Genomic DNA, 23808 nt, shown 5'->3' with positions numbered 1-23808 from the left:
CAATGTTGTTTTGGTCTTTCTAGCTCTATTGGGATTTGAGGCATGCTGAGCTGGGTGAAGGATGCTGGTTATTTTTTTGCTATTTGTTTATGTGATTTTGGCAATATATATGCAACTGACATTGTTCCCTTTTAGCGGCTGCTGATGATGATGATTGGGATGATGACTGGGATGACCCCAAATCAGCAGCTGCACCTTATCCTGGTTATAGAGAGACAGAACCTTCTGACCCAACAGGACTCCAGCGGGGGAATAGCCGAGGGGGTGCTATGAAATTGCCACTGAACAAGTAAGACTCAGGAGTTTATCAGACAAGGGAAATTGGAAGTATAATCCAATGGCAATCCGAACTCAATCATGGGGTTTAATGTTATTGCGTGATAGACTACCACATGCAAATTCGGGCAATGGGAAGTCAGTCTGAACGCAATCATGGGGGTTTACATTATTGCGTGAGAGGTGATCGCACACAATTTCGGGCAATGGCAAGCTATTTTGGGGCAATGGGAAGTCAGTTTGAATGCAATTCGAATTCACATAAATTCACTGAACTAGCAAATTCACATGAATGCGTCTGGCCCCACTTTCTTTTCATTTGAAATTAAGAGAAATTCCTTCCGTGTGATAACGTCCTCACAGTCATATATGGGATGAAAAAATACTAAAGGAGAAATGATGAAGCAAACTAGAACTGTTTGAACCACCATTTCTAATACAGTTTCCAGGAGAATAGCTGTGTTATTTTCTCACAGAAAACATGAGTCTTACAGTACCATAAAGCTTAAAATTTTTATTAAGGCATAAACCTTCTGGGTCTGCAGCTAACTTCATCAGATGCAATTCTGATGGGAATAGGTTATCAAATTCAGTAGTATTTAGTTGAAGGAGAGAGTAGAAACCCCCAAATCAAAATTGTAGTCTCAGGTATGTATACATTTAAAATGGATTTGATCATCTTGTTGAAGTGGAAGAACTGGGGCTAAAATATTCAGGTGGTATCAGAATAGCTGTGCAGATAGAATGCTGCCTGCACAGTCTGTTCATTTTCTAGAGCTGTTGGTAGTGTTTATCCAGTTAATGGACTTAACAGGTTAGCTCTGGACCCCATCCACAAAAGTAGATCACTCTGGTTTGTTAAAAAAAAAAATCCAGCAAAAACTGTAGGCTCCTTCTGTCCAGTTATTCCACACTGCATTAAGAACTGTTTTGCCAGTTATGGATTTTATTTTATTTTTTATAAAATAACAGTAATGGGACTTTGTGACATAATCAGAACTACCAATGATTTGAAAGTGAGCAGATAAGAGTCCTGTTGTTGACAAGGGGTAGAGGTGTGTGTTTGTGCCTATTGCATTCTGGGTCGTGACTGGCCTGATTTATAGGAGATAATGGTCTTAATCAATAAAATCTCAACTAAAGTAGAGCCACTGAATTAATGGAACACATATAAGTCAGTGTGTCTCTCCTTTTTGATACTAGTGGTTGGTTTGGGTCCAGTAGCTGTAAGCTTATCAAATGACAGAGGAGAATTCAGAAGCTTTTAAAATAGTGCTACAGTGACAGTTGGTACTAACTGCTCCTTTGATCTGTTTCTTCTGATTGGTTGAATGCAGTCAAATCAGAGATGACTTAATTGTAGATGCAGGTTATACACTTCTAGTGCAGTTGTTACATGCTGTGATTAGGTCATTTTGGCACAGAGATTTTAGTAATAGCTGCATTCATCTCACTGTAAAATATGGCTGGTATTTCTGAATCTGGCAAAGTGCCTCTGAAGAAAGGATTCAATGAATTTATCTCTCTGATCAGATTTCCTGGATTTGCAAAACCTGGAGTGGAACAGTATCTGTTGGCAAAGCAACTAACAAAACCCAAAGAAAAAATTCCTATAATTGTAAGTTCTGTATTTTAATATATCCGTATATCTAAATTTGTGGCAAGTGCTGAAATAACCACTTTAAAAATGTAAACCATCACTTAAGCAACAAGGGCTGTCTGAATGCAGTCTTTTAGAGTCTTGGTTATGCTGAGCTGTTTGCTTATTGCTTGATTTTTCATGGGAACTGTGTAGCCTGGAGAACATTTCCCTGCAAACTGACTCTCCTAACTTCTTTCAATAGAGACTATACCCCAGGACTGGTTCTTTGTTCAGTACCCTAAAGCACAACCAAGCTAAATTGGTTTTCAAATAGTTTTCAAATAGTTTTTAATGGTCTTTTGTCTCCAATTAGATTTTGTTATTGTCTAGTTGAAATGACATGGAACAATTATAATCTTAAGGAGACCCAAAAGACTGTACAGAGTGCATTGATTACCTTCTCCAGGCTGATATGTATAACGTAAAAGTTTAGTTGTACCATTACAGTATTAGATCTTATAATGCTGCCTTCAAGTTATAGGAAACTCTTACTGGACTTCAATATTTAAGAGTATTGATTACTTTCAGATGGAATAAATGCATTTTAGCTCTAAATACATATTTTAAATATTATATTTTGTTGCTTAGGGTTGATAAATATTTTTGTTCCCTTGTAGATTGGCGATTATGGCCCCATGTGGATTTATCCTACCTCTACATTTGACTGTGTTGTGGCTGACCCAAAAAAAGGGTTCTAAAATGTATGGTCTCAAGAGCTACATTGAATATCAGCTTACATGTACAGTAAGTGCAGACATCAAAACATCCAGTTACTCTTATATAATGTATATACTCATGTATAAGTCTAGAAATTTAGGTCAAAAATTGACCCAAAAAAACTGAGTCAACTTATCCACGGGTCAATGTAAATACTATATCTTAGCTTTTATTTAAAAGAAGGAACCATCTCTTGGTGAAAAGCAAGAATATAATATGTGAAGCACTGACACCCTCTACTCTCTCATCCATCCACTCCTAAGAGTAATCACAAATAGTTGTGTCTGATGGAATTTTATAAGTTCTTTGACATTGTTTTGCTTTGCTTCATCCTTTAGATCTTTGCTAAATGTCTCTAAATTTTACCCTCGACTTATATACGATTCATAGCAAAATTCATAATTTTGGCCCCAAAACTTGCCCTCGATTTATACAAGCTTTGCACCACAGAGTTAAATAACATAAACAATGATATCTAAATAATTAAATAATATCTAATGTGAACATATTATCTTGTTGTGAATATATTTTGGAAAAGTCATAAGAAGTTTTCCTTTGTGTGCTTGTTTCACAGAACACTAATCGATCTGTCAACCACAGATACAAACACTTTGACTGGCTATATGAGCGTCTCTTGATTAAATTTGGATCAGCCATTCCAATTCCATCTCTTCCAGACAAACAAGTTACAGGTAATTTTTCTCAAACTGAATGCTCTTGAATTAGGGCATCTTATAATTTTATCTGATTAGGGCCATTATTTTTTGTTTGGGGGGGAGTTAATGAAAAGGGGTCAGTTTTGGAAGTGAAATCTTTCAATGTAAATCAGCTAAAGTCATGCTAACCTTAAAACTGGGGAGAAGAATAGAGGATTCAGTATTCAAAGTGAAAGTAAAAGGAATGGGAACAATGTACTTTTAATAAAATGCATGGATCAGGATTTGGGTTCTTTGTTTTGCACCTTGCAGCACAGTCAGGCTGAACTATGGCCCGTTACATACGGGCTTAAAAGTACGCACGGAGCGCATACTAGGGTTAAGACGGGGCGGTGCTTCTGCACTGCCCTAACCCTAGTGCGCGCTGCGCGTGCACAAAGTGGTAGCGGCCATTCCACACGTCCGCCGTCATCGATACGTGACGACCGCGCACCTCCAAACGAGGCGGCGCGGTTGTGACGTATTGGGGTCGCGGCAGGGCGCCTAGGGCACCTTTTCCGCGACCCCGGAAGGAGCTCCGTTTCGGAGCTCCTTCCTGGTTTTGTCCGCTGGGTGCAGCCTTCAGACGGCTGCGCCCAGCGAACCAAAGGAGAAAGGGGCCAAACGGCCCCTTTCTCCTTCTCCCCGCCACCGCGGGGTGTCCTTGGGGCTTGAAGCCCCAAGGACACCCCTTTCCAGGCTGCGGGGAAGGAGCCTTTTGCCGCTTCCCCGCAGCCCGGAAAGTGGCGGATCGGGGCTTCAGCGGCTGCCGCTCTGGCCACTGAGGCCCCGATCTGGCGGGGAAAGGTGCGCCTACAGGCCACCCCAAAGGGGCAGTCTGTAACGCGCCTATGTTACCAATTTATGCATTTTTTCCACGTAGATGTATTTAAAGGCTGGTAGTAGTCTCACTTTGTTTTGATCTACCTTTGCTGTGCTTCCTGAAAAAAAAAATTAAGATTTCATTTTGTAACAGTGTACTGTAACATTTTCAAAAGATAATGTTTCCACTGATTTTGTAATGTGTGTGGTTCAAGTATTGCATCTCATTGTAAAGGGTTGGAACTTGGTCTAAATTTATAAAATATGGGGTAAGTTAAAGTAATTCAGCATGCACTGCCAAAGCACAGTGTTGGAGGAATTATACACCTTTTGGTGGAAAGAGAAAACCTATAAAAGATATCCAGAAAGATTTAGAGGGACAACCCTGTAACTAGGTAGTGCTGAAAATGCAACAACGAACTGCACAAGAATACTGAACAGTAATATAGAGTGAATGCCAAGGAAACAGAACTGAGGGAATTATTTAATTTTTCCTTTAGTAAGCTTCCAGCTTAGAATGCCACTATCATTTTGTAAAATGGGCACATGGACTTGGAATAAAACAGAGGAGTTCATTCAATGGGAGTCTTCTGAGTTCATTCAAAATTATTGCTCATTTAACATTTACAGCATCCCTTTTCTCCTTTTCCCTCCACCTCTCTCCTTTTGAGACTGTGCAGATGAAAGAAATGTATGAGTGCTTATTTCCTTCTGCTCATTAGTGTTTTCAGCTTCATTAGGAAATATTTTTAGTGGTAAATTAGATATTGGGATGTGCAGAATAAATGATATGTTACTGCCTTATATTTTACTTTGATTTCCTCACATTTAATAATTGTTTTGTTGCCCAAAGCACTAAAAAGAATAAAATAAATTTTTAAAAGATAAAGCAGTGAGGAATAATTTTGAAAATTGATGATAAAGCATTTGAGAGAAAGAGCAGAACAAAATATCTAATGGTAGTGGTGAATCTACAAATAATCCTCTAAAATAATTGCTTCTGTTCTCTGATCTTAAAGAAGAATATAAACAGTGATATCTTGATAGGAAATTCTGTAGTTTGGCCACAAATGTGAATCTTCCAGCTCTTCATACCACCTGCTACATCTCCATTGGGGGGAGCACATAAAAAATGGCTTCTTCAGAAAGTCATAAAGCACAGAAATAGACTTATAGAAAACATTGTTATTTTATGTTAGCAGAAACTGCACCCTTTAGATGTTTAAATATTAAAAGCAATAGTTTGAAATGTACTTAGAAACCTGTAGCCAGTGGTGACATTTAGATATAATATTGTCTCCATCAGGCATTTAGCCACTGTAGTCTGCAACAGCTGTATTTTTGTGAACAGTTTTATATTTGTGAAACGTGAATAGTCTTATGTGATTCAAGGTATTCCATAAGGGGCAAATACTGATCTCAGATTGACTTGTCTTACTGGGAGAAAAAGGTTCCATTAATTGGGAATGTCAACAGCTGTCACTTGTTGACCTACAGGGCGTTTTGAAGAAGAATTCATCAAGATGCGGATGGAGAGACTACAAGCTTGGATGACCAGAATGTGTCGTCATCCAGTTGTTTCAGAGAGTGAAGTTTTTCAACAGTTCCTTAGCTTTCATGATGAAAAGGTAACTCAACTTGTAGCCTTCCAGATATTATTTAGCTATAAGTTCTATCATCCTTCACCATTGGCTGTCTTAACTAAAACTGCTGGGGCTTACAATCCAATCATATTTGGAGGGCCTTTGGATATACCCTAATTAAAAGGTTTTCATGCATAATTAATGGACATAAAACAAACTCAGTTTCTTTCATCTGCCTTGAGAAAATTGTCTTATAGAAGGAAATGTGCTATTAGTAAAAAAAAATTCACCATGAATGCTAGCATCTTCCATGATACAATTCATTTGACTTCTTCTGTTATGCAGATGGCTATTAGGAGACCAAAAACTGTACGTGTGTGGCTAAGTGTGGGATAGATACTGCTGGCCAAGTCATGATATAAAAAGTCCTTTCAGGTGCTGTTCTTGGAGAGATTTTATACACTTCTTTCAAACAGAAGCCCACTAAGGTTTTTTTTTTGTTTTTAAACATAAACATTGAAAAATATTTACATTTTTATAGTTTTTGTGGGGTTTTCGGGCTATGTGGCCATGTTCTAGAAGAGTTTCAAGAAGCCCAAAAACACCACAAAAAACTATAGATGCCGGCCATGAAAGCCTTTAACTCCACATATTTACATTTTGTCTACATTTGTCAGAATACTCTGGGCTTATCCAAAGTATTTTGGCCCCAAATTCCTCCTAAATACCTCCCCCCCCTTACCTGTTGCCATAATTCTTTACTAAAAACCGGGACAAAATGTGAATGGTGGGCAGCTGACTTCACACGTGGTTCCTGGAAGCCAGCTGGCACTGCTTTTGCATGCGCAAGTTTCTCTGAGATCAGATTAAGGCACCCAGTGACTCACAGGGAATGTATTGCAGGGGTTCGTTATTGCTGTGTTTTGGGTTTTCTGGAAAACGTGGAGCAAAAGTAGGTCTTTTTTATTCAGGATCCCAAATCGGACCTGGACATTGTGTAAACAGCCTGAACCCAATGCAGGACTTAGGGCCTGCATAATATAAGCAGCATGCAGTGAGTCCAGGTGGAATTTGGGGTTTATAAATAATGTACACAAGCACCATGTTTCAAAAGCAGCTAATGTGTAGAAAGGAGCATTCTTCCTGAATCTTAGGTTTTGTACTATATTTGACATCAGAAGGCATATGGCTTTCTGAATCTCACCTTCAGTTATTACTGAAGTACATCACTTGTGTCCATGAGGAACCTCTGCCCTTGTTCAAGAAGCTCTTGGGAGCAGGCAAAAATGTCTCGTGTAAGAGAGGACTTTTCAGGATGTCAATGAGTGTGTTTCTGTCACTTTGTTGTTGTTTTTTGTTGTTGTTGTTTGTTTTTTACTTTTGTCCCTAGGAATGGAAAACGGGTAAGAGGAAGGCAGAAAAAGATGAGATTGTGGGTGTTATGGTCTTTTCCACTATGGAACCAGAAGGTCCTGACTTGGATATGATAGAAATGTAAGGTGTTGGATTCCTCCCCTTCATTATTACAAAAATGCTGTCATCTCATGAAAAGATGTAAATATTTTTTAAAATGCATCTTTAATTTTATATTAATAAATTCCTTCACTGGTATCCAAAATCTTCTGCACTTCTTTGCAAAGTGTAATTAAAGTTGAGGGCTCAATACATAGCAAGATAGTTTTAAAGAAATTGAAGTATTCTCAAAATGTGGAAAGTGTACAACCACAAAAATACATTCATATATAGGGTTGCCATAATTCTCTACTAAAACCCAGGACAAAATTTAGACCAAAACATAGGACAATTGCAGGATAAAATTTAGGCCAAAATGTAGGAAATTTAGGGTCCTCCATTTTTCTTAAATGTCCTACATTTTGGGCTAAATTTTATCCTACAATTGTCCTATATTTTGGTCTAAATTTTGTCCTACATTTTGTACCGGTTTTTAGTAAAGAATTATGGCAACCCTATAATCATGTAACACTACCAAAGTGTAGGTATACCTACATGTCTGAGAACAATAACTTTGGACCAGTGTGTATGTATCAGTGGTTCTTCTTAGTAGTTTCTGTGACTCACACAAATGGGCAATTCTGAGCCTCTGCAGCATTGGTTTAGAACTTTGTAGAACTCAAAGACGCATTTTTGTGAGAAACCCACCACAGTGTGCATGTCCAAGAGCAGTGACCACCTTTCACCACTGCTGCTGCTTTAGCAGATTAGCTTGAAACTTCCATAAGTTCCTGCTTTTTCTCAGTGTTCATGTTGCTGCCTTTTATCTTTTTTGTCAGTTAATTATTTATTTTATTTATACCCTGTCTTTCTCCTGGGATGGGAGAAAGTAAGTTAAGCCATTTTCTGTTGTTCTTTGCATTGTACTCCCCTCCCAACAAACATTTGGAAAAGGTTAGGAAATCAGTGTGAATTTTCCACAGGGAACCTCCCAACCTTGCTAATCATGTGGCATGTTGCCACACTTAACTGATTGTGACACAAAGATCATTACAGGTATGATTACATGTTGCAGAACTACCCTCCTCTGAGGTGAATGCAAAAACTGAGGAAATGCAAAAACTGAGGAATGCAAAAACTGATGAAAAGGCCCTCTCCAATATCAAAATTAACAATCATGGACAGCAACCAAAAGCTGCATGTATCTGAGAATGATGAGTGTTTCTTCCTTATCCATATAATCCTCTTGGTGTTGTCTGTCTTGATATAGACATTCATAAACATCTACTTTGCATTCACAAGCTTACTCCTCCAGACATTTACTCCATTGCTTCAAGTGCTCCTCATCTACAAATACAACCTCTCAGACTTCTACTTAACTTTTGGTTTGTTGCTCAGATCACCCATCATTTTTGAAACCAGATTGCCTCTGCTGATACTCCCAACTTTTGGGGGGGTTATTGTCTCATCAGTTTCTATTAAAAATGGGCCTCCATTAGGTCTTGGCCATCATCCACATTAGTTATGCCTTTGAGTTCACTTCTCCCTCAGGCTTTCTTCTTTTTTCTGTCCCATCTTCCAATCTTGGGAATGAAATTGTTTCCCTTCTTCAAAACGGGGCAACAAAGTAGTTCTTTAGTTTCATATCAAAGAAGGGCTTCATTCAAGATAACTTGATAGTTCCAAAGCACAACAGTCTCTGATCCTTGATCTCAGGGATAATAAACAAGCTTTTCATTTCCATGTGATTTCTAATGGTCATGCTATCAAGCATCCTGTCTCTCCTCAGGCTGAGTGACTAGTTTGACAGTGTTGATCTAAAATACACATATTTTCATAGCAGCATTGAACCACAACACAAGAAATGTCTGTTTCACTCTTGGATCCAAACTGTTCCAATACAGAGTTCTTCCATTCAGCTGTGCATCAACCCAGAGGATGTATACTAAATGCCTTGGCTTGCCTCTGTGCCAAAGGAGTCACAGGTTTTCCTTATTAAGACAGTTAGCATCTGATCTCCCACTTGAGATACCATCTCTGGTATTACATACACTTGACAGTCTTTCCTTAATGAACTCTTCTCTTCATCGGGGCTCAACTCAATTTGGTACTAGGGGACATCTAATGTCCAAGGGATAGGATAGACAAGATTATATTTTACGTTTGAACTCTCCTGCACAAGGCAGTCTCTGATCTGTGACATATAAGTGTTAGTAGGCCTCATGGTATCAACAACTTATGTCAAACACTTTCAGTGTCTGAGACCCTTTGTGAGACCTCTCTAATTTTGGTTCCTCCCCATGTTCAACACCAATTCCAAGAGTTCTTACAAATGTATAAGCATTCCCTACATTTAAAGACCTCATTACAATGGTGGACCCTACTAGACAGCCTCCTGAGTTGAATACCTTTAAACATTCAAAAGTTCACACTTAACATGTGTGACAGATGCATCCCGTCAAAAACAAGGAGAATATGTTTGGTCCCACACCATCATGAGCCACTGATCCAGACCTGAGTCCTTGGCCCATGTGAATATTCTGGAGCTGTTACCTATAAGGAAAGTGCTGAAAAAAATTGAACCAATGTTGCACAGTAGCAGTTTTTACAGATGTCTCAACAACAGTTCATTATGTAAACAAGCAGTGAAGAACTTGCCCCCACGAACTGCGAGTCCTTTGCCTTTGTCTGACAGACTGGTGCATTGCCAGAGGAATATGGATTTCCACAGTTACCTTCTCAGAATTGTTTCGTTTGGGTAGACATTTGCAATAGATTCAACTAGTTTCACATGAATGGCGACTCAAGACCAGGGTAATTCAGGGCCTCTCTTCTGTTGGGGCTTCCTGACCATATGTCATGTCTCCCTCCAAGGACAATGTACATTGAACAGATTTTGCTGCTTAGGGGTAAGGATGAAATTTGGGTAATGCATTCCTTAACAAATGGAATGGGGCCCTCCTATCTGCCTTCCCTCCATTTCCTCTAATCATTGGGACTTTGCTGAAGCTTTACTTTGACAAAAACAACTGAATGCTAATCAATCTTTGCTTGTCTTGGCAGCTCTGCCAAGGCCACTTCACTTCTAGTTGTGACTGGGAATTGCTTAATTTGACTTCCACCACGACCTGGCCTTTTAATCCAGAACTTTAAGCCTTGTGGTTTGGAGAACATTTTTCATGCATGGACCTCCCAGGGCAGGTTTTACAACTTATAAGCAAATCTAATAGAATATCCCCATTACTCTTATTGTCTAGAGAAACTGAATCGATTCCATCACTTCAAAGAGGCCAGTGACATGCCTTGTTCTGTTGTTTCTCTGGCATTTAGGAGATGAGTCTTGTCCTTTTCCCTTTTAAAAGTCTCTATCGACCATCTCAGTTTGAGTCAAGACTCCTTTTGTCTATTCCTTGTTCTTCCATCAGTAAAAGCATTTGTGAAAGAGTTCAAAAATTTGCACCTTCCACTTACCTACTTGGTTCTGGCATAGAACTTGTACTTGGCCCTCTCTTATGTTATATCTAAATCCTTTGAACAGATGGCAACTGATGATAGTAGATTTCTCACTATGAAGATAGTTTTTCTTGTTGCTATGACAGGTATGCAAGGGAAATCTATATGTTTCATCACAGCCTTCCATTTATGCTTTTCTACAAGGATAAGGTGGCTATTTACTGTAATATAATCTTTCCTCTGAAGACCATCTCATTTTCTCTTTGCATCATGGATGGTACTGTTTTCTCATCACCTTAGTCTCCTCTGGAAGCAAAATGTCACACTTTGGTTGTTAGATGGGTTTTTTCACCTTCTTACATCAGCAAGATTTTGGGATGGTTGCTAAACTGTTCTGATGTTAACACTGGTTCAAAGAAGCATCCCAGTGTTTTGTGAAATGGGTTTCAGCAGCAACTTGGATTGCTAATGAGTTAGCATGCTTATTTCTGTGAGTCACAGAGACCACACAGAATTAGAACAGCTTACTTTACCTGTAACTGGTTCTTTGAATGATCATCTGTGAACTCACACAACCTCACCTTCTTCCCCTCAAGTGTCTTCATTGTGTCTTACAGTGCAGCAAATCACAAGGAACTAAGTGAAAAGTTGGGAGCATGCACTCTGGAGTGAGGCTCCTGCCAAAATGCATCTTTGAACTCTAGAAAGTTCCAAACCATTACTGTGAAGGCACATCATTACCTATTTGTGTGAGTTCACAGGTGACTACTCAAAGAACCACAGGCACAGGTAAACAGCCTGTTCTTAACAATCAAACTAGGAAATTAAGAGTACACTGTGAGATTAAATGGTTCCTCTCGCTGCTGTTCTCTCTTCTTGGGTAAATTCTTATCACAGGTATCAGAAATTTCTTGCAATTCCTCATCTTTTATCAGTTTGTTTGTTTGTTATGTTTATGTCCTGCTTTCCCTCTTAACTGCTGCACAACAGTGAGTCTAAGAATGGCAGCATTGTGGCTACACTGGACACTGGATAATTTTCCACTATTAATAAAATCTGAGCAGGTCTGTCAATGACTGGAGCTCATGATGGTCTTTCAGTCCTAGGGTCAGTATTAGTCAAAGCCAGCTTGGTGTTAAATAATAACAACAGTGTTGAGGAAACATTCAGGTTTATGAGTGATTCAGACAATTTGCAAACAAAGAAACAAACAAAACCATCTCCAAGTTCACTATACTAAACAAGGAAAATACTGTGCCTGACTCATTTATTTTTTTTTTATACAGTGAACAGAAATGTGATGCGGTTGGCAGGTTCACCAAAGCCATGGATGATGGTGTTAAGGAATTACTGACAGTGGGTCATGAACACTGGAAACGTTGTACAGGACGTAAGTTGCATTTTTATCTACAAAACGTGCAACTTTCCTTTCTCTGAGACTAGCAGCAGAATATTCATAAACAAAGCAAAGGCAGTTTAAAATGTGTAATCCATAAATGTGAACATTTGCTCACCCTGTAGACCTTTGAAATCTGATCCTGACAGGTTTTCCCTTGGAAGGACATAACAGGCTTTTCTGGATGTGATTTTCGTAACATATTCTGTTTCCTCTGTAAGCCTACAGAATTTATACAGAGCAAAATGATTTCTCAGAGAACTAAATAGTTTAGATCATATTGTATTAGAGCATAGATACATTTCCCTGAAATAATCACAACAAAATAGCACATGCATCTTCTTCAGTGCAACTGAATTCATAGATTATGGCAAGGTTTTGAGACTTATTCAGAATGTAGACTCTTGAAAACAAAGTAACCATTACTCAAATGTTGTGTTTGGATGTTGATTGTGATGGTTTGCATACATGCTTCACAAACCTTCTTGAAAATCTCATTTTAAAAAACAGTTAATTCCTCTAGAAAGTATATGAAATTTGTTTGTTTGTTTATGGCACTTAGATTCAGCCTTTCTCCCAAAATAGGATCCAAGGTGTCTAGTTGCATTTGTGGATGCAGTAATTTAGGAGAGACATTCCAGAATAAGCTGCCTCTCTTATAAGTGAACAGTTGCTTGTGCATGCATGCTAAAAGTCTTCAAGCCTACTTATTTGATCTGTATCAAGATGGAAGCCCATGCTGTAAATACACTGTGTGCGGTGTGTGTGTATAAAATAATATGTTCCTTCAAGCCATCTGTCAAGTTATGGCAACCTCATAAATTGTATAGGGTTTTCTTAAACAAGGAATAGTCAGAGATGGTTCTGCCAGTTCCTTCCTCTGAAATAAAGCCTACAGCACTTGGTATTCATTGACAGTCCCCTATTGAAGTACTAATCAGGGCAGATCCTGTACTGTAGCAGGGCTTAATTTAGTTTTAAACTTCCTGTAGGCCTTGATATTCAGAATCTGTCTGCCCACTTCCCCTAAGTAATTGATACTCTGACATCATAGAAACTTAACCAATGTGAAATAAAGAGTCCACAGATTTCAATCTTTGTTAGGGCCAAGATTATGCATTGCTTCGGTATAGCATAAATCTCTACAGGCAGAGTTGCATTTTGCAACTTCAGTATTGAATACCCATGTAACACAACATAATGTGGATCAATGGTTAATGTGCATGGCTGGCAATCCATCAGATTGTACGTCGTAGGCAAGTTTTTATCTGTATCTTGTTTGATGACCATGTAAAGTGATGTGTAAAATGTACAGTGCTATATAAATAAACTATAACAATAACAATAATGCAGTTGCAATGTACAGCTTGTAAGGACAATGCAAAGAGACAATACATTTTCACAAGCTACTCTTTAATGCACAGCAATTCCACAAGCACAGCTCCACTCATACCATCGTCACTACGATATGAGTGTTGCACATTGTTCAAAAAATCATTCTGTGTGTGCTGAGCAACTTTAACCAATGTAGACCACTAACAGAATGCTTGCCAAGGGATATTACGTGCCTAAGGCCAAATAGCTGAATCATTTCTAGGAGAAACAAAAGCGCACTGATCATAGCAAATGAACTAATGGTGCTGGGAAAGGCAGAGAAAGTAAAATAGACCCAACCAGAGGAACTGCAAGAGAAAGAATACAAGGACAACTGGGAAGGAGGTTGATGAGACTGGCTGCTTGTCATACTAGTGTTTCTAGTTAGTTAACTACTGCATTTTGCAGAATTTTAATGAATTATATTTGCAGATTTTTAATGGATTATATTTTAAAGTCAAATCTTCTCTCTTTCAGCATTACCCAAGGAATACCAGAAAATAGGAAAAGCTTTACAAGGTTTAGCTCTGGTTTTCAGTACCAGCGGATATCAAGGTATTTGGACATCATTTATTGGATAACCTCAGATTCGTTTGGGGGGGGGAGGTTACATGGTTACTTTTCCTTTAATTTATGTATTTGTATAAATAGGTTTAAAAAATAACAAAAATACTATGGTTTACATAGAGAAAGAGAAAATGGGTGAAATTTTAGTTATTTATTTAGAGTTTTTATACCCTGCTCTTCAGGCACAAAGTCTCTCAGAGCAGCTTGCAAATTGCTAATTTGACAGTTCCCTGCCAAATATAAAATATAAATAAAATATAGGATATGCTGCTCTTTTGCCCTTCTGTTTGATAGACCGTACAGGTACACCTCAAACTATGGTCCATTTGTCAGCAGAAACATATAAACAGCTAGGAAAAGAAACCTAAATCTAAAAGAGCTACAGTTTTAATATTGTTGTGCTAGTTTTTGCCATAATTGCATAGATAATTAAAAGCATTTTTTCTTCTGCTGAATGGCTTATCCTCTATCTTAACATTCTAAGTAACTCTTTCATGAGATTAAGTACTGGCTTAGGTTTATGAATATTTATGCATTTTCTTCTACTGGTGGTTATAGAAGTTATCCCAACAAATGCTACTTTTAATTGTAATTACCTCAGCTAGGGGAATTACGGTTATTTTTCTTTGTTTGAACTGTGTATTGATTGACTTGAGAAGTTTTCTGCAACTTTTGATTTAGGTGAGACTGACCTCAATGAAGCAATAACAGAAGCAGGAAAAACGTATGAAGAAATTGCCAGTCTTGTGGCAGAACAGGTGAATATGGTATAATATTACAATGATTGAGATGTCTGTGGACTCCATGGAAGACTCTGAGTAATTATGTCAATAATATACGAATAGGTTGATTATTAAAATCTGTCTTTATAATTTGAGACTATGCATGCATAGAAGCAGACTTGTATGTTTATTTCTCTAGCTTGATGGCAAATTATGTACACAATTGGGTGCTACTTGTATGATTCCCCTTTTCAATATAGCTGCTTCTCTTCCTCTGTATAACCCTTTAAATTGCAAGGAGCAGGGGCTAGATTCAGTCCTCCCACCCCAGTAACCACAGTTTTGCAGATTATATATGCATTTTTGAAAAAAGCCAGCCATAGAGCTCACTTGAAAGGATAGCAGATAAATATATGTTTTCATTTAGAGACATCAAATTCCATCTGATCTTGGAAGCTAAATAGGGTCAGCTCTGGTTAGTACTTGGATGGGAGACAACCAGGGAATACCAGATGTTGTTCAGAGGAAGGCAATGGCAAACCTGAGTATGACTTGCCTAAGATTACCTGATGAAATTCACAGGGTCACCATAAGATGAAATTCTCAGGGTCACCATAAGACAGGCGACTTAAAGGCACATAAGCAGACACTTTCATACATTAGTTGCTATAATGTTTGGAAAAAGCTTTCAAAAGGCAGATTTAAAATATAACATAAAACAAGTATTTTCTTTAAGTGCTCAAGATTTTTAAGCTATTAATAATGATAATAAATAAAATATTTATATATATACCGCCCTTCCCTTCTGGGATCTAGGCGGGTAACAACAGTCCAAATTCTCCTCATCTCTGCCCTATCCACAGTTAATATCCTTTGTAAATGTACAGATGTTATGGAGTTAATTACTGGATGTTTTTCTTTGTCAGCCAAAGAAGGATCTTCATTTTCTAATGGAAACCAATCATGAATACAAAGGATTTCTTGGTTGCTTCCCTGATATCATAGGTGCTCATAAGGTACTAAACTTTTCTGCTACTCTTTTTAAAGAAATTGATACTAGGATACTGAAATAAACAAATGCATACTGTTGGTGCAGTTGTGTCGGTAACCTGGAGTTACACCATCATGCCATTTGGAGATGTTGCAGTAGGAGATATATCATATTTCCACTTCACTCAGACAGTGGCTTCCAAATGTGTCTTCAGTTCCATTTAGTAGGGATGAAGGAAGGACACCTAGACAGCAGCTTGCTGAACTAGTGCACCTAGGAGAAGAGAGTAACCATTGACCCCCCGCTCCCCCAGGGCCTCCAGCAACGACTCCCTGGAGATCCAGGAGAACAACAGATTTTCTCTTCTCTTGGCTGCTGCATAAGTGTATTCAAACATTCTGAAATGAGCTTCCAGTGAAAATTTGAAGATTAAGAGGATGCAGAATTGACACTTATATTAAAATATCTAGGGTGTGGTCCTATATTGCACTGGAGGAGTGTTATGTGAAGAAGGGACTGCCGGCAGAGCATAATACTCCTCCAGTGCAATATAAGATCAGACCCTAGATATTTTAATGTAATTGTGCATTCTGCATCCTCTTAATCTTTAAATTTTCACTGGAAGCTCATTTCAGAATCAGAGAAGCTGTTCTTTGGAGCAAGTGTTATATAAATAGAAGTATAGAGATTTAATAATGCTTCATTGGAGTGATTTTTCCCCACTAGGTGATTACTTCCAAGGTTTCCTGATTGCAGTGATTGATATATATATTTCAAAGGGATATTCCCAATAATAAACTGATGTTTTGGAAGCCATTTTCTGTGTTTATGTAAAGAAATTCTCTGTTGTTGATGGTTTATGCACAGACCCACAGCAAAAACTCTATGATGAGTTGGTATCATGTTGCTGCAGCTTTCTTTAGTACTTGTAGCTGCCAACTACAGGACACATGAAACACCTAAGTACATTTAGACGCTGTGAGTAATGAGGTACTTCAGCAGTTTAAACTCTATTTTTTGCAGCTATTTGAGGATAGATTCACAAAGTGTTTGTAATTTCAGTGATGCATTGTGTAATGTTTTGTCTTAACAGGGAGCAATAGAAAAAGTGAAGGAAAGTGATAAACTAGTTGCTACCAGCAAAATTACTCCACAAGATAAGCACAACATGCAGAAACGTGCAAGCACAATGTCATATGCACTACAAGGTACTGCTGTTCAAGTGCTTTATTTTCTTGTATCCACAGGGAATGGTCGTGGGATGGAGTTAGAAAATGGCAAAACTAATTATGGTCAGCATACTTGAAGGCACTTCAATTTGCTAGTTATTCTAGAACAGAACTGGAATGACCCAAATTAAAGCAATAGGCAGGGTTTGCCTATCAGTTCATATCTGTTTTGTGTTAAAGTTATTTTATCTATCAATAAACCAATGCAACTGTCTTCATTTCACTGTTATAGATAAATGTGTTATAGACAGATGTGGTTTGATAAGTGATTGCTGTAATGTGTATCTTACTATAGAATATATTAAAATAGATTACTTTGAAGTTTTTGAAAAGAGCATTTGAACAATGTGGTATACGTCTTTGTAAAAAAACTATTTTCTCTTCCCCCCCCCCATCTTGTCTCTCTATGAAATTCACATTCGTGTCTTTGTCCACCAAACTTTCTGCTAGCGTTTTAATTAGAATTGCAGTTTTCCATGTGTGTTGTTTCATGTTCTGTTTCCAGATTTGCGAAAGAATGGAGTACCTACATAGTGTGGTAATGAATACATTTCACTGATTGACATGTATTTGATAGCTGAATTTAATCAAATATATTTGTCCAAAAGTATGAAGTTTGCAATATATATTCAGAAGAACTGAGACTAACCTGCTAAAGATGAGATTGCAATTTCTGTAACAATAATCATGTATGAAATTCAAGCAGTGCCTCCAAGTAGTTGTAGGAGGTCATGTGAATACTTTACCACTTTAACACTGAAAACTTTCCCATGCCATATATGCCTCTTACCTTTCTGTAGCAGCTCGTATTCCAAGTGAGGAGGTCAAACAAACTGAGTATGAGGTAGCAAGCATGTTGTTACTGCTAATACAATGATGTGTGAAATTTGGCCTTTTGTTTGAATTCCTGTAATAAGTAAAATGTTATTCCTTTATAGTATTAGACTTTAATATGTGATTTGAATTTTATTTATAGCTGAGATGAATCATTTTCACAGCAACCGGATTTACGATTACAATAGTGTTATGCGCTTGTACCTGGAACAGCAGGCACAGTTCTATGAAACGGTAAGTTGTAGCTTGCCTTCCAGCCATGTAGAACCCTTACTCTTCTTTTTTATATGAAAGAAAAAGGACTAGTAAACTGTGCACAATTTTTGTTCTCAGATTTTGCATTTCATTCTTTATTTTTTTTTCTTTTTAAAAAACCTATGTAAACAGTGACTTTGTACATGATTACTTCAAAAACCACTAAATTTATTTTTTAAATATCAATTTATGAAGAAATTATTTTTCCTCTCTTCCTTAGAAAATGCTGCTTGGTGTTCCTAATTCTTCCTGTGCCCGACACTTAGCATGACAAGACAGTGCAGCTGCCGCTTCCTTTTTGGCTAGGATATGCTATTGAGTTGTACTTGGCAGTTCATTAGTGATTCTTTCATTCCTTTCAGTGAAGGAATAACGGTTAAGCTGTATGCAGTTATTCCACTTAAGTCTCTGTATTTTTAACCGCTCTGTACCTTAGAAATACACACAATACATATATGTAGTATTAATCTAAAGTTCGCCTGTCCCTTTTCCATCCAAAGAGTGTCTTAAGCACTTAAAGGGGAAGAAGTGCACAGGAAGAGGCCAGCCAGTACTGAGACTAGATAAAAGACTGTTTGTTTCAAGAAGTGTCTCAAAACTGTGCTTGTTCTGTGTTCAGTGAGATTAAGGGCTGCACTTCCCATTCACCTCTGGTTGGGAGAAGGGGTGCCATGGGTGCTCAAATTGCAAATGCTGACTGGATCTTCTTAAGATTTGCCTACCCGTTTAAAAAACAGAAAATGAGACATTTTACCACATGACAAACAAACTACTAAAAGATTAAAAATGAATGTATATTTATGCAAACAGAACTGAATAACTTGGAGAGCTGGATCGATGTAAATGTTTACTGGTAGAGAATTGCTTTTATTGATGTAGGAGCAATTTTTTTTTAGATTTTTGGCTTGCAGTTTGTGATTTCATGCCACCTTCTGTGTTTTGTTTTGTTTTTTAAATTTCCTGTGGTCTTTACTGAGTAATGTCTCTAGCCATTCTAGCCAGAATTGTTGCTCTTGGGCATCTCTTTAGTCGTTTATCTGGAAATAATTTGAATGTGAGTTGAGAATGGTTGACTATGTATTTCCTACTTGCAATTAATTATTAAGCAGATTTGTTTATATGATGATGATAATAATAATAATAATAATAATAATAATAATAAGGATTTATTTATAGCCTGCCCAATCACAAGGAATCAGGGCTGGTTACAACAATAAAGAAAGTACAAAGCAAATAAACAATAACAATAAAATAACGAAGCAATTCACAATAGCAATAAATAGCAAAAATACATAGCAATTCACATCAGCAATAAAATTAACAAAGCAAATTACATAGCAATAAACGAACAAAACAAGTAAAATAGAAAATAATCCCCATTCTCAACCCCCCATCCTAATCCTGAAAACAATATAAATGATACACAATCTTAAAACATTACAATCTAGGACCATTGGGGGGGGGGCACAGCTGGGCTCCTGTGCCTCCAGAGTCTCTCTGCTGGTCCCTGGTGTTTCTGGGAGAGGCAGGTGATGGTTCTTGGGTGGATGGTTCTTACATTGCTTTTTATTAACTGCTACATAAAAATAATAGGTATCATTTTATTTCTGTAACAAACCACAGGTAAAAGCAAGCTGGTTTAACAGTCGAGGGTTAGAATAAGTTGTAAATTGAATTGGAATTGAGGTTTTTTGTTTGTTTTGTTTTGTTTTAAAAACACCTTAAAGTTGTAATCCTATACCATCTTATCTGATGGTAAATCCCAGTGGATTGCATGGGATTTACCTCTGAGTAAACATGTATAGGATTGTGCTGTGCAGGATGAATGCTTACAATAGGTGTTAGAATTTGTGCAGCATTTACATTTATTAACGTATTGCTTAACTTTCCTTCTTTAAGATCATCAAGGTAAAAGTGAAAACTGGGTAATCCTAATATGTGGCATATCTTACTTTGTACACTGTATTTTTCTGTTTCAGATTGCACAGAAGCTGAGGCAGGCTCTCAGCCGCTTTCCAATGATGTAGATACAGATAATGAAGAAAAAACTCCAAAGTGCTTTCCTGATTTTTTGGTGGGGACAGTGCAAATACAAGATGCCTTTGCCATCCAAAAAGCCTTTTTAAAAAAACCAAGATGCAAAAAAGTGAAAACTTAAGATGTTTACTTTGTTAGCCTAAATGCCTTGGATATTTATGTATATTTTTATCCTGAGTGCTTTACTTCCTATATGTCTAAGCAAAACTGGAATATGAGATGATAGGGCTTTGAATTGCCAAATGATTTGTTGCTAAGGGTCACAAAAAGATACATGTGCCTAAACTTTTCAAAAGCATTCAGTATCAGCCAATTAGAAATTCTTGAAGAAAAGTATAATAAGGATCTGTTCAGAGATCTAAATAAGTTTACTTTCCAAGACAGTCAGTTCATTTATCCAGTTGCTAAACTGCATTGTAGCATCCAAGCAAATGTGTTGTGGTTTTTTGTTTGTTTGTTTGTTTCATTGTGATGCTTGAGCAAAGGTTCAACCTTTCTCTGATCTAGCCATTGCATTCAGTTTCTATAATACGAATTTTCCCAATTTGAAATCATTTAATGTCCTATTCCTGTTACATAGATGCCTGAAAACTGGACTGGCTCTATGAAAAAGAAGGTTGAACTTCAAGACAGCCATTCCAAATACCTGGAAAATATTGAACTATCAAATAACTCTAAGCCATGCACCTTCTGCCACTTTCCAGTGATAATCAGTACTGTTTATTCTTAGGGGCTTTCACCATTTTCCTCAACAAGTGTGTTGTATCATTAGTAGCTCGTATGTCATCACTACTGCCATGATAGAAAATGTGCTAAGATCACTTCTGTGTTTTAGGTCTTTCTATAATAGGCTGATTTGACACAGCATTGAAAACATTTGATCCTAAAATGGCCAAGGGTGTCAGTCTCTTTTCCAGAGGAAAAACAAATAGTTTTTTGTGTGTCAGCATACAGCATCAAAGAGACAGCTAGTTCAAAATAGTAAATTTTGGCCTAAGTGTAAGACCTTTTGTATACTCACTATGAGCTCTAAAGGGATGAACTGTAAGATTGAACTGATGGTAGAACTGTTGCCACAACAGACCATGGTGCCAAGTTAAACTTTCAGTAGAATTAATCTTTGCTCTAGAACTGAATGATTTATTATTTCTAAGTTCTACTTACTTTCATTCTATTATCACTTAAGTTTTAGAATAAAAAAGAATCTGGGCCAGTCAGGATAATACGAAGCCAAAACAATTTAATTGCAGCGTGTCAATCCAGCTCAGTGCTTTTCGTTGTCAAGTTTTCAATATATTTTTTTACAAACTTTCTTCTTCTCTTTTAGTTTTGCCATCCAAAATTCCATAAAGTGTTATGAGATAGCCATGAAATATTTGTACAAATTGTAAAGGATGTGTATAAATGTTTTACACCAAATGTAATGAAATCTATCTTGCATGTAGAAGAAATTTATGAAGTTATTGCAAAATGTATAGTAAATTCTAAGGCACTTTTTTTTCACAGCACCACTTTTTTCAGCATTTGTATATTCATTTTTGTCTCAGAATCTTTGTAACTGGTTCTCTGGGGATTTCTTTTTACCAAATTTTGAGTTAACCCTGATGACATAAAAGTTGCAGACTTAGCATCTTAAATAGGGAACAGTGAACAGAAGTACAGAAGAGATAGTTACAGTGTACAAAATCCATGTGCATAGGAAGACAACTTGGAATAGGCAGATCTGTAACTTTCTAGCAAATTAAGACTTTAAATTGATAATAAATATTTATACATAAAACCAATTGCTTTTTACTTGATGGATCACATATCAGTGTCAAACAGTGCCAAAGTTGATGTTAGCAAGTGTCTTGTGGCACCTTATTGAGCTGAGAATTTTCTTATTCTTTTTAAATCAAAGGGAGCATTCTTTTCACAAAAATTGCTATAACAGGTTCTATGAAGTACTATCATTCTGCCAGTGTAATAGAAAAACCCTTACTGAAGAGATTTTTCCCTCTCTTTTGCAGTCTCCTGAACATGTCTGGTCCAAAGGGTTAGGAGATCCTTTCTGAGCAGATCTGGGGAGTGTGTAGGATGGAATAATAGTCTCAGTGCGTGAACAGAATTCCATTTGCACAATACTCAGCGTTGCCGAATATGAAAACCAACAAGAATATCTCAAAAGTAGCAAGCAAAATCTTAATTTGTTAAAAACAAAACGAGGAATATGAAACTATTCCTGGGCATGATAGGAAAGACCCAAGGCTCTCCTGCAGAATATCATGGGCCTCATTGATATTGTTTTGACCAGGCATGTTGGTTCTGAGAAAGAATGAACAAATGTGGTTTGAATACCTAAGTAAGAATAAGAGTGCTTGGGCAAGGTATCATTTCTCATCAAAAAAGGAGCTTATTTGAACATGGAAGTTGTAAAACTACGTACCGTATTTTTCGGTGTATAAGACGACCCCCAACTTTTCCAGTTAAAATATAGAATTTGGGATATACTCGCTGTATAAGACTATCCCTCTTCCAATGCACACCAAATAAAAATAAAAAACCCATCAGATTTGATTTCAATATGGTACTTTTAATTGAAATGCTTGAGACATGTAGGTACTTAGCAGGAAAACTTGTTATATACAAAGCTTGTTTGGATTGGTCAGCTCTCCCTGCCTGCCCAGCCCTCCCTGTCTCCAAGACTATCAGAGCGGTAGCACAAACACGGCTCTTTTTTCCATACCCCAGGCATCTTGGACACCTACAACTTGCTCCACCCTTCACTTACACCTTCCCGGTGAGGCGCCCCCTCACCTCATCATCGGGATCGTGTTAAGTCACTTCTTTCCAGGAATCCTGATGAGTGGATTTTCTTCTACTGTACTTGTACAGCGCCATCCTTGCTGTTTTCATACGGTCACCGCATATGGCAGGGATGTGGCCACGGCCGTTTTAAAGCTCCCCCCACCATATGCAGTGACCGCAGATTCCCTAGTTCAGCTCAGAGGTTTCAGCGCCCACCCTATAAGACGACACTTGGTATATAAGACGACCCCTGAATTTTGAGAAGATTTTCTTGGGTTAAAAATTAGTCTTATACTCCAGAAAGTACAGTATATTAGACTAAGTAATATTTTAACCTGCTACTGCATGTTATTAAGTGTCTAACAGCATGGTAGTTCAGTGTGTGCATGTGTGTATATTTTATATCAACAACCCTGTATATACATACATGGTTGTTGATATAAAATAAAGGACGTGTTAACATTCTGCAGAAGTGTATCTGAGCAGGGGGCAGGTTCCTATACTTTGAATCTCATAGTAACCAGAATCAGAATTTTAACCAAGGCAACACAAGCAAAAGGGCATCTTCTACAGCAGGTGCACTTTTAGAAACACTACCTGTTAGCATAGTATGTTCTCTGATGCTGAGCCAGGACAGTAGTTTAGTTTACTGGCTGAACTGAATTGTTGATTCTGATTCTGAAGAAATGTATGATAACTGAGTGTGTGTATCAACAGTAATCTACTTCTTACTCTTACCTTATAGGAACTAAAATTCACATGGGGAACAAAATTGCTGGTTCTCTCTTCAGAAGTACCAAAGTGTACTAAAAAAAACATTAATTTCCGCCCAATTTTAAAATCTCTTCATGACAGAAACGTGTCTTGTATGATAAAACTGAAATAGTGTTGCTGTGTTGGTAGTTTACATTATTCTTCATTGAAATAAGCTGAACTGGAAATTGATCTTACTCATCTTTACTACCAGATGTACCCA

General features: G+C 37.6%; 1 protein-coding gene across 1 annotated transcript in view; it reads left to right on the top strand.

Annotated features, from left to right (window-relative positions):
• Positions 1–21825, top strand: part of SNX9 (sorting nexin 9) — a 92279-nt gene extending 70454 nt beyond the window's left edge. Inside the window, 14 exon segments of the mRNA XM_042446479.1 lie at positions 136–289; positions 1810–1894; positions 2536–2601; positions 2603–2662; positions 3210–3327; positions 5650–5780; positions 7126–7229; positions 11927–12030; positions 13888–13965; positions 14659–14735; positions 15626–15715; positions 16784–16898; positions 17896–17987; positions 19988–21825. Of these exon segments, the coding sequence (XP_042302413.1) occupies positions 136–289; positions 1810–1894; positions 2536–2601; positions 2603–2662; positions 3210–3327; positions 5650–5780; positions 7126–7229; positions 11927–12030; positions 13888–13965; positions 14659–14735; positions 15626–15715; positions 16784–16898; positions 17896–17987; positions 19988–20035 (1322 nt within the window). The 3' untranslated portion in view covers positions 20036–21825.
• The last annotated feature ends 1983 nt before the right edge of the window (positions 21826–23808 follow it).

The sequence above is a fragment of the Sceloporus undulatus genome, chromosome 1 (assembly GCF_019175285.1).
Source record: "Sceloporus undulatus isolate JIND9_A2432 ecotype Alabama chromosome 1, SceUnd_v1.1, whole genome shotgun sequence".
NCBI classification, from domain to species: domain Eukaryota; kingdom Metazoa; phylum Chordata; class Lepidosauria; order Squamata; family Phrynosomatidae; genus Sceloporus; species Sceloporus undulatus.
Note: the sequence above shows the minus strand (reverse complement) of the source record. Positions and strands in the feature narration are given on the sequence as shown.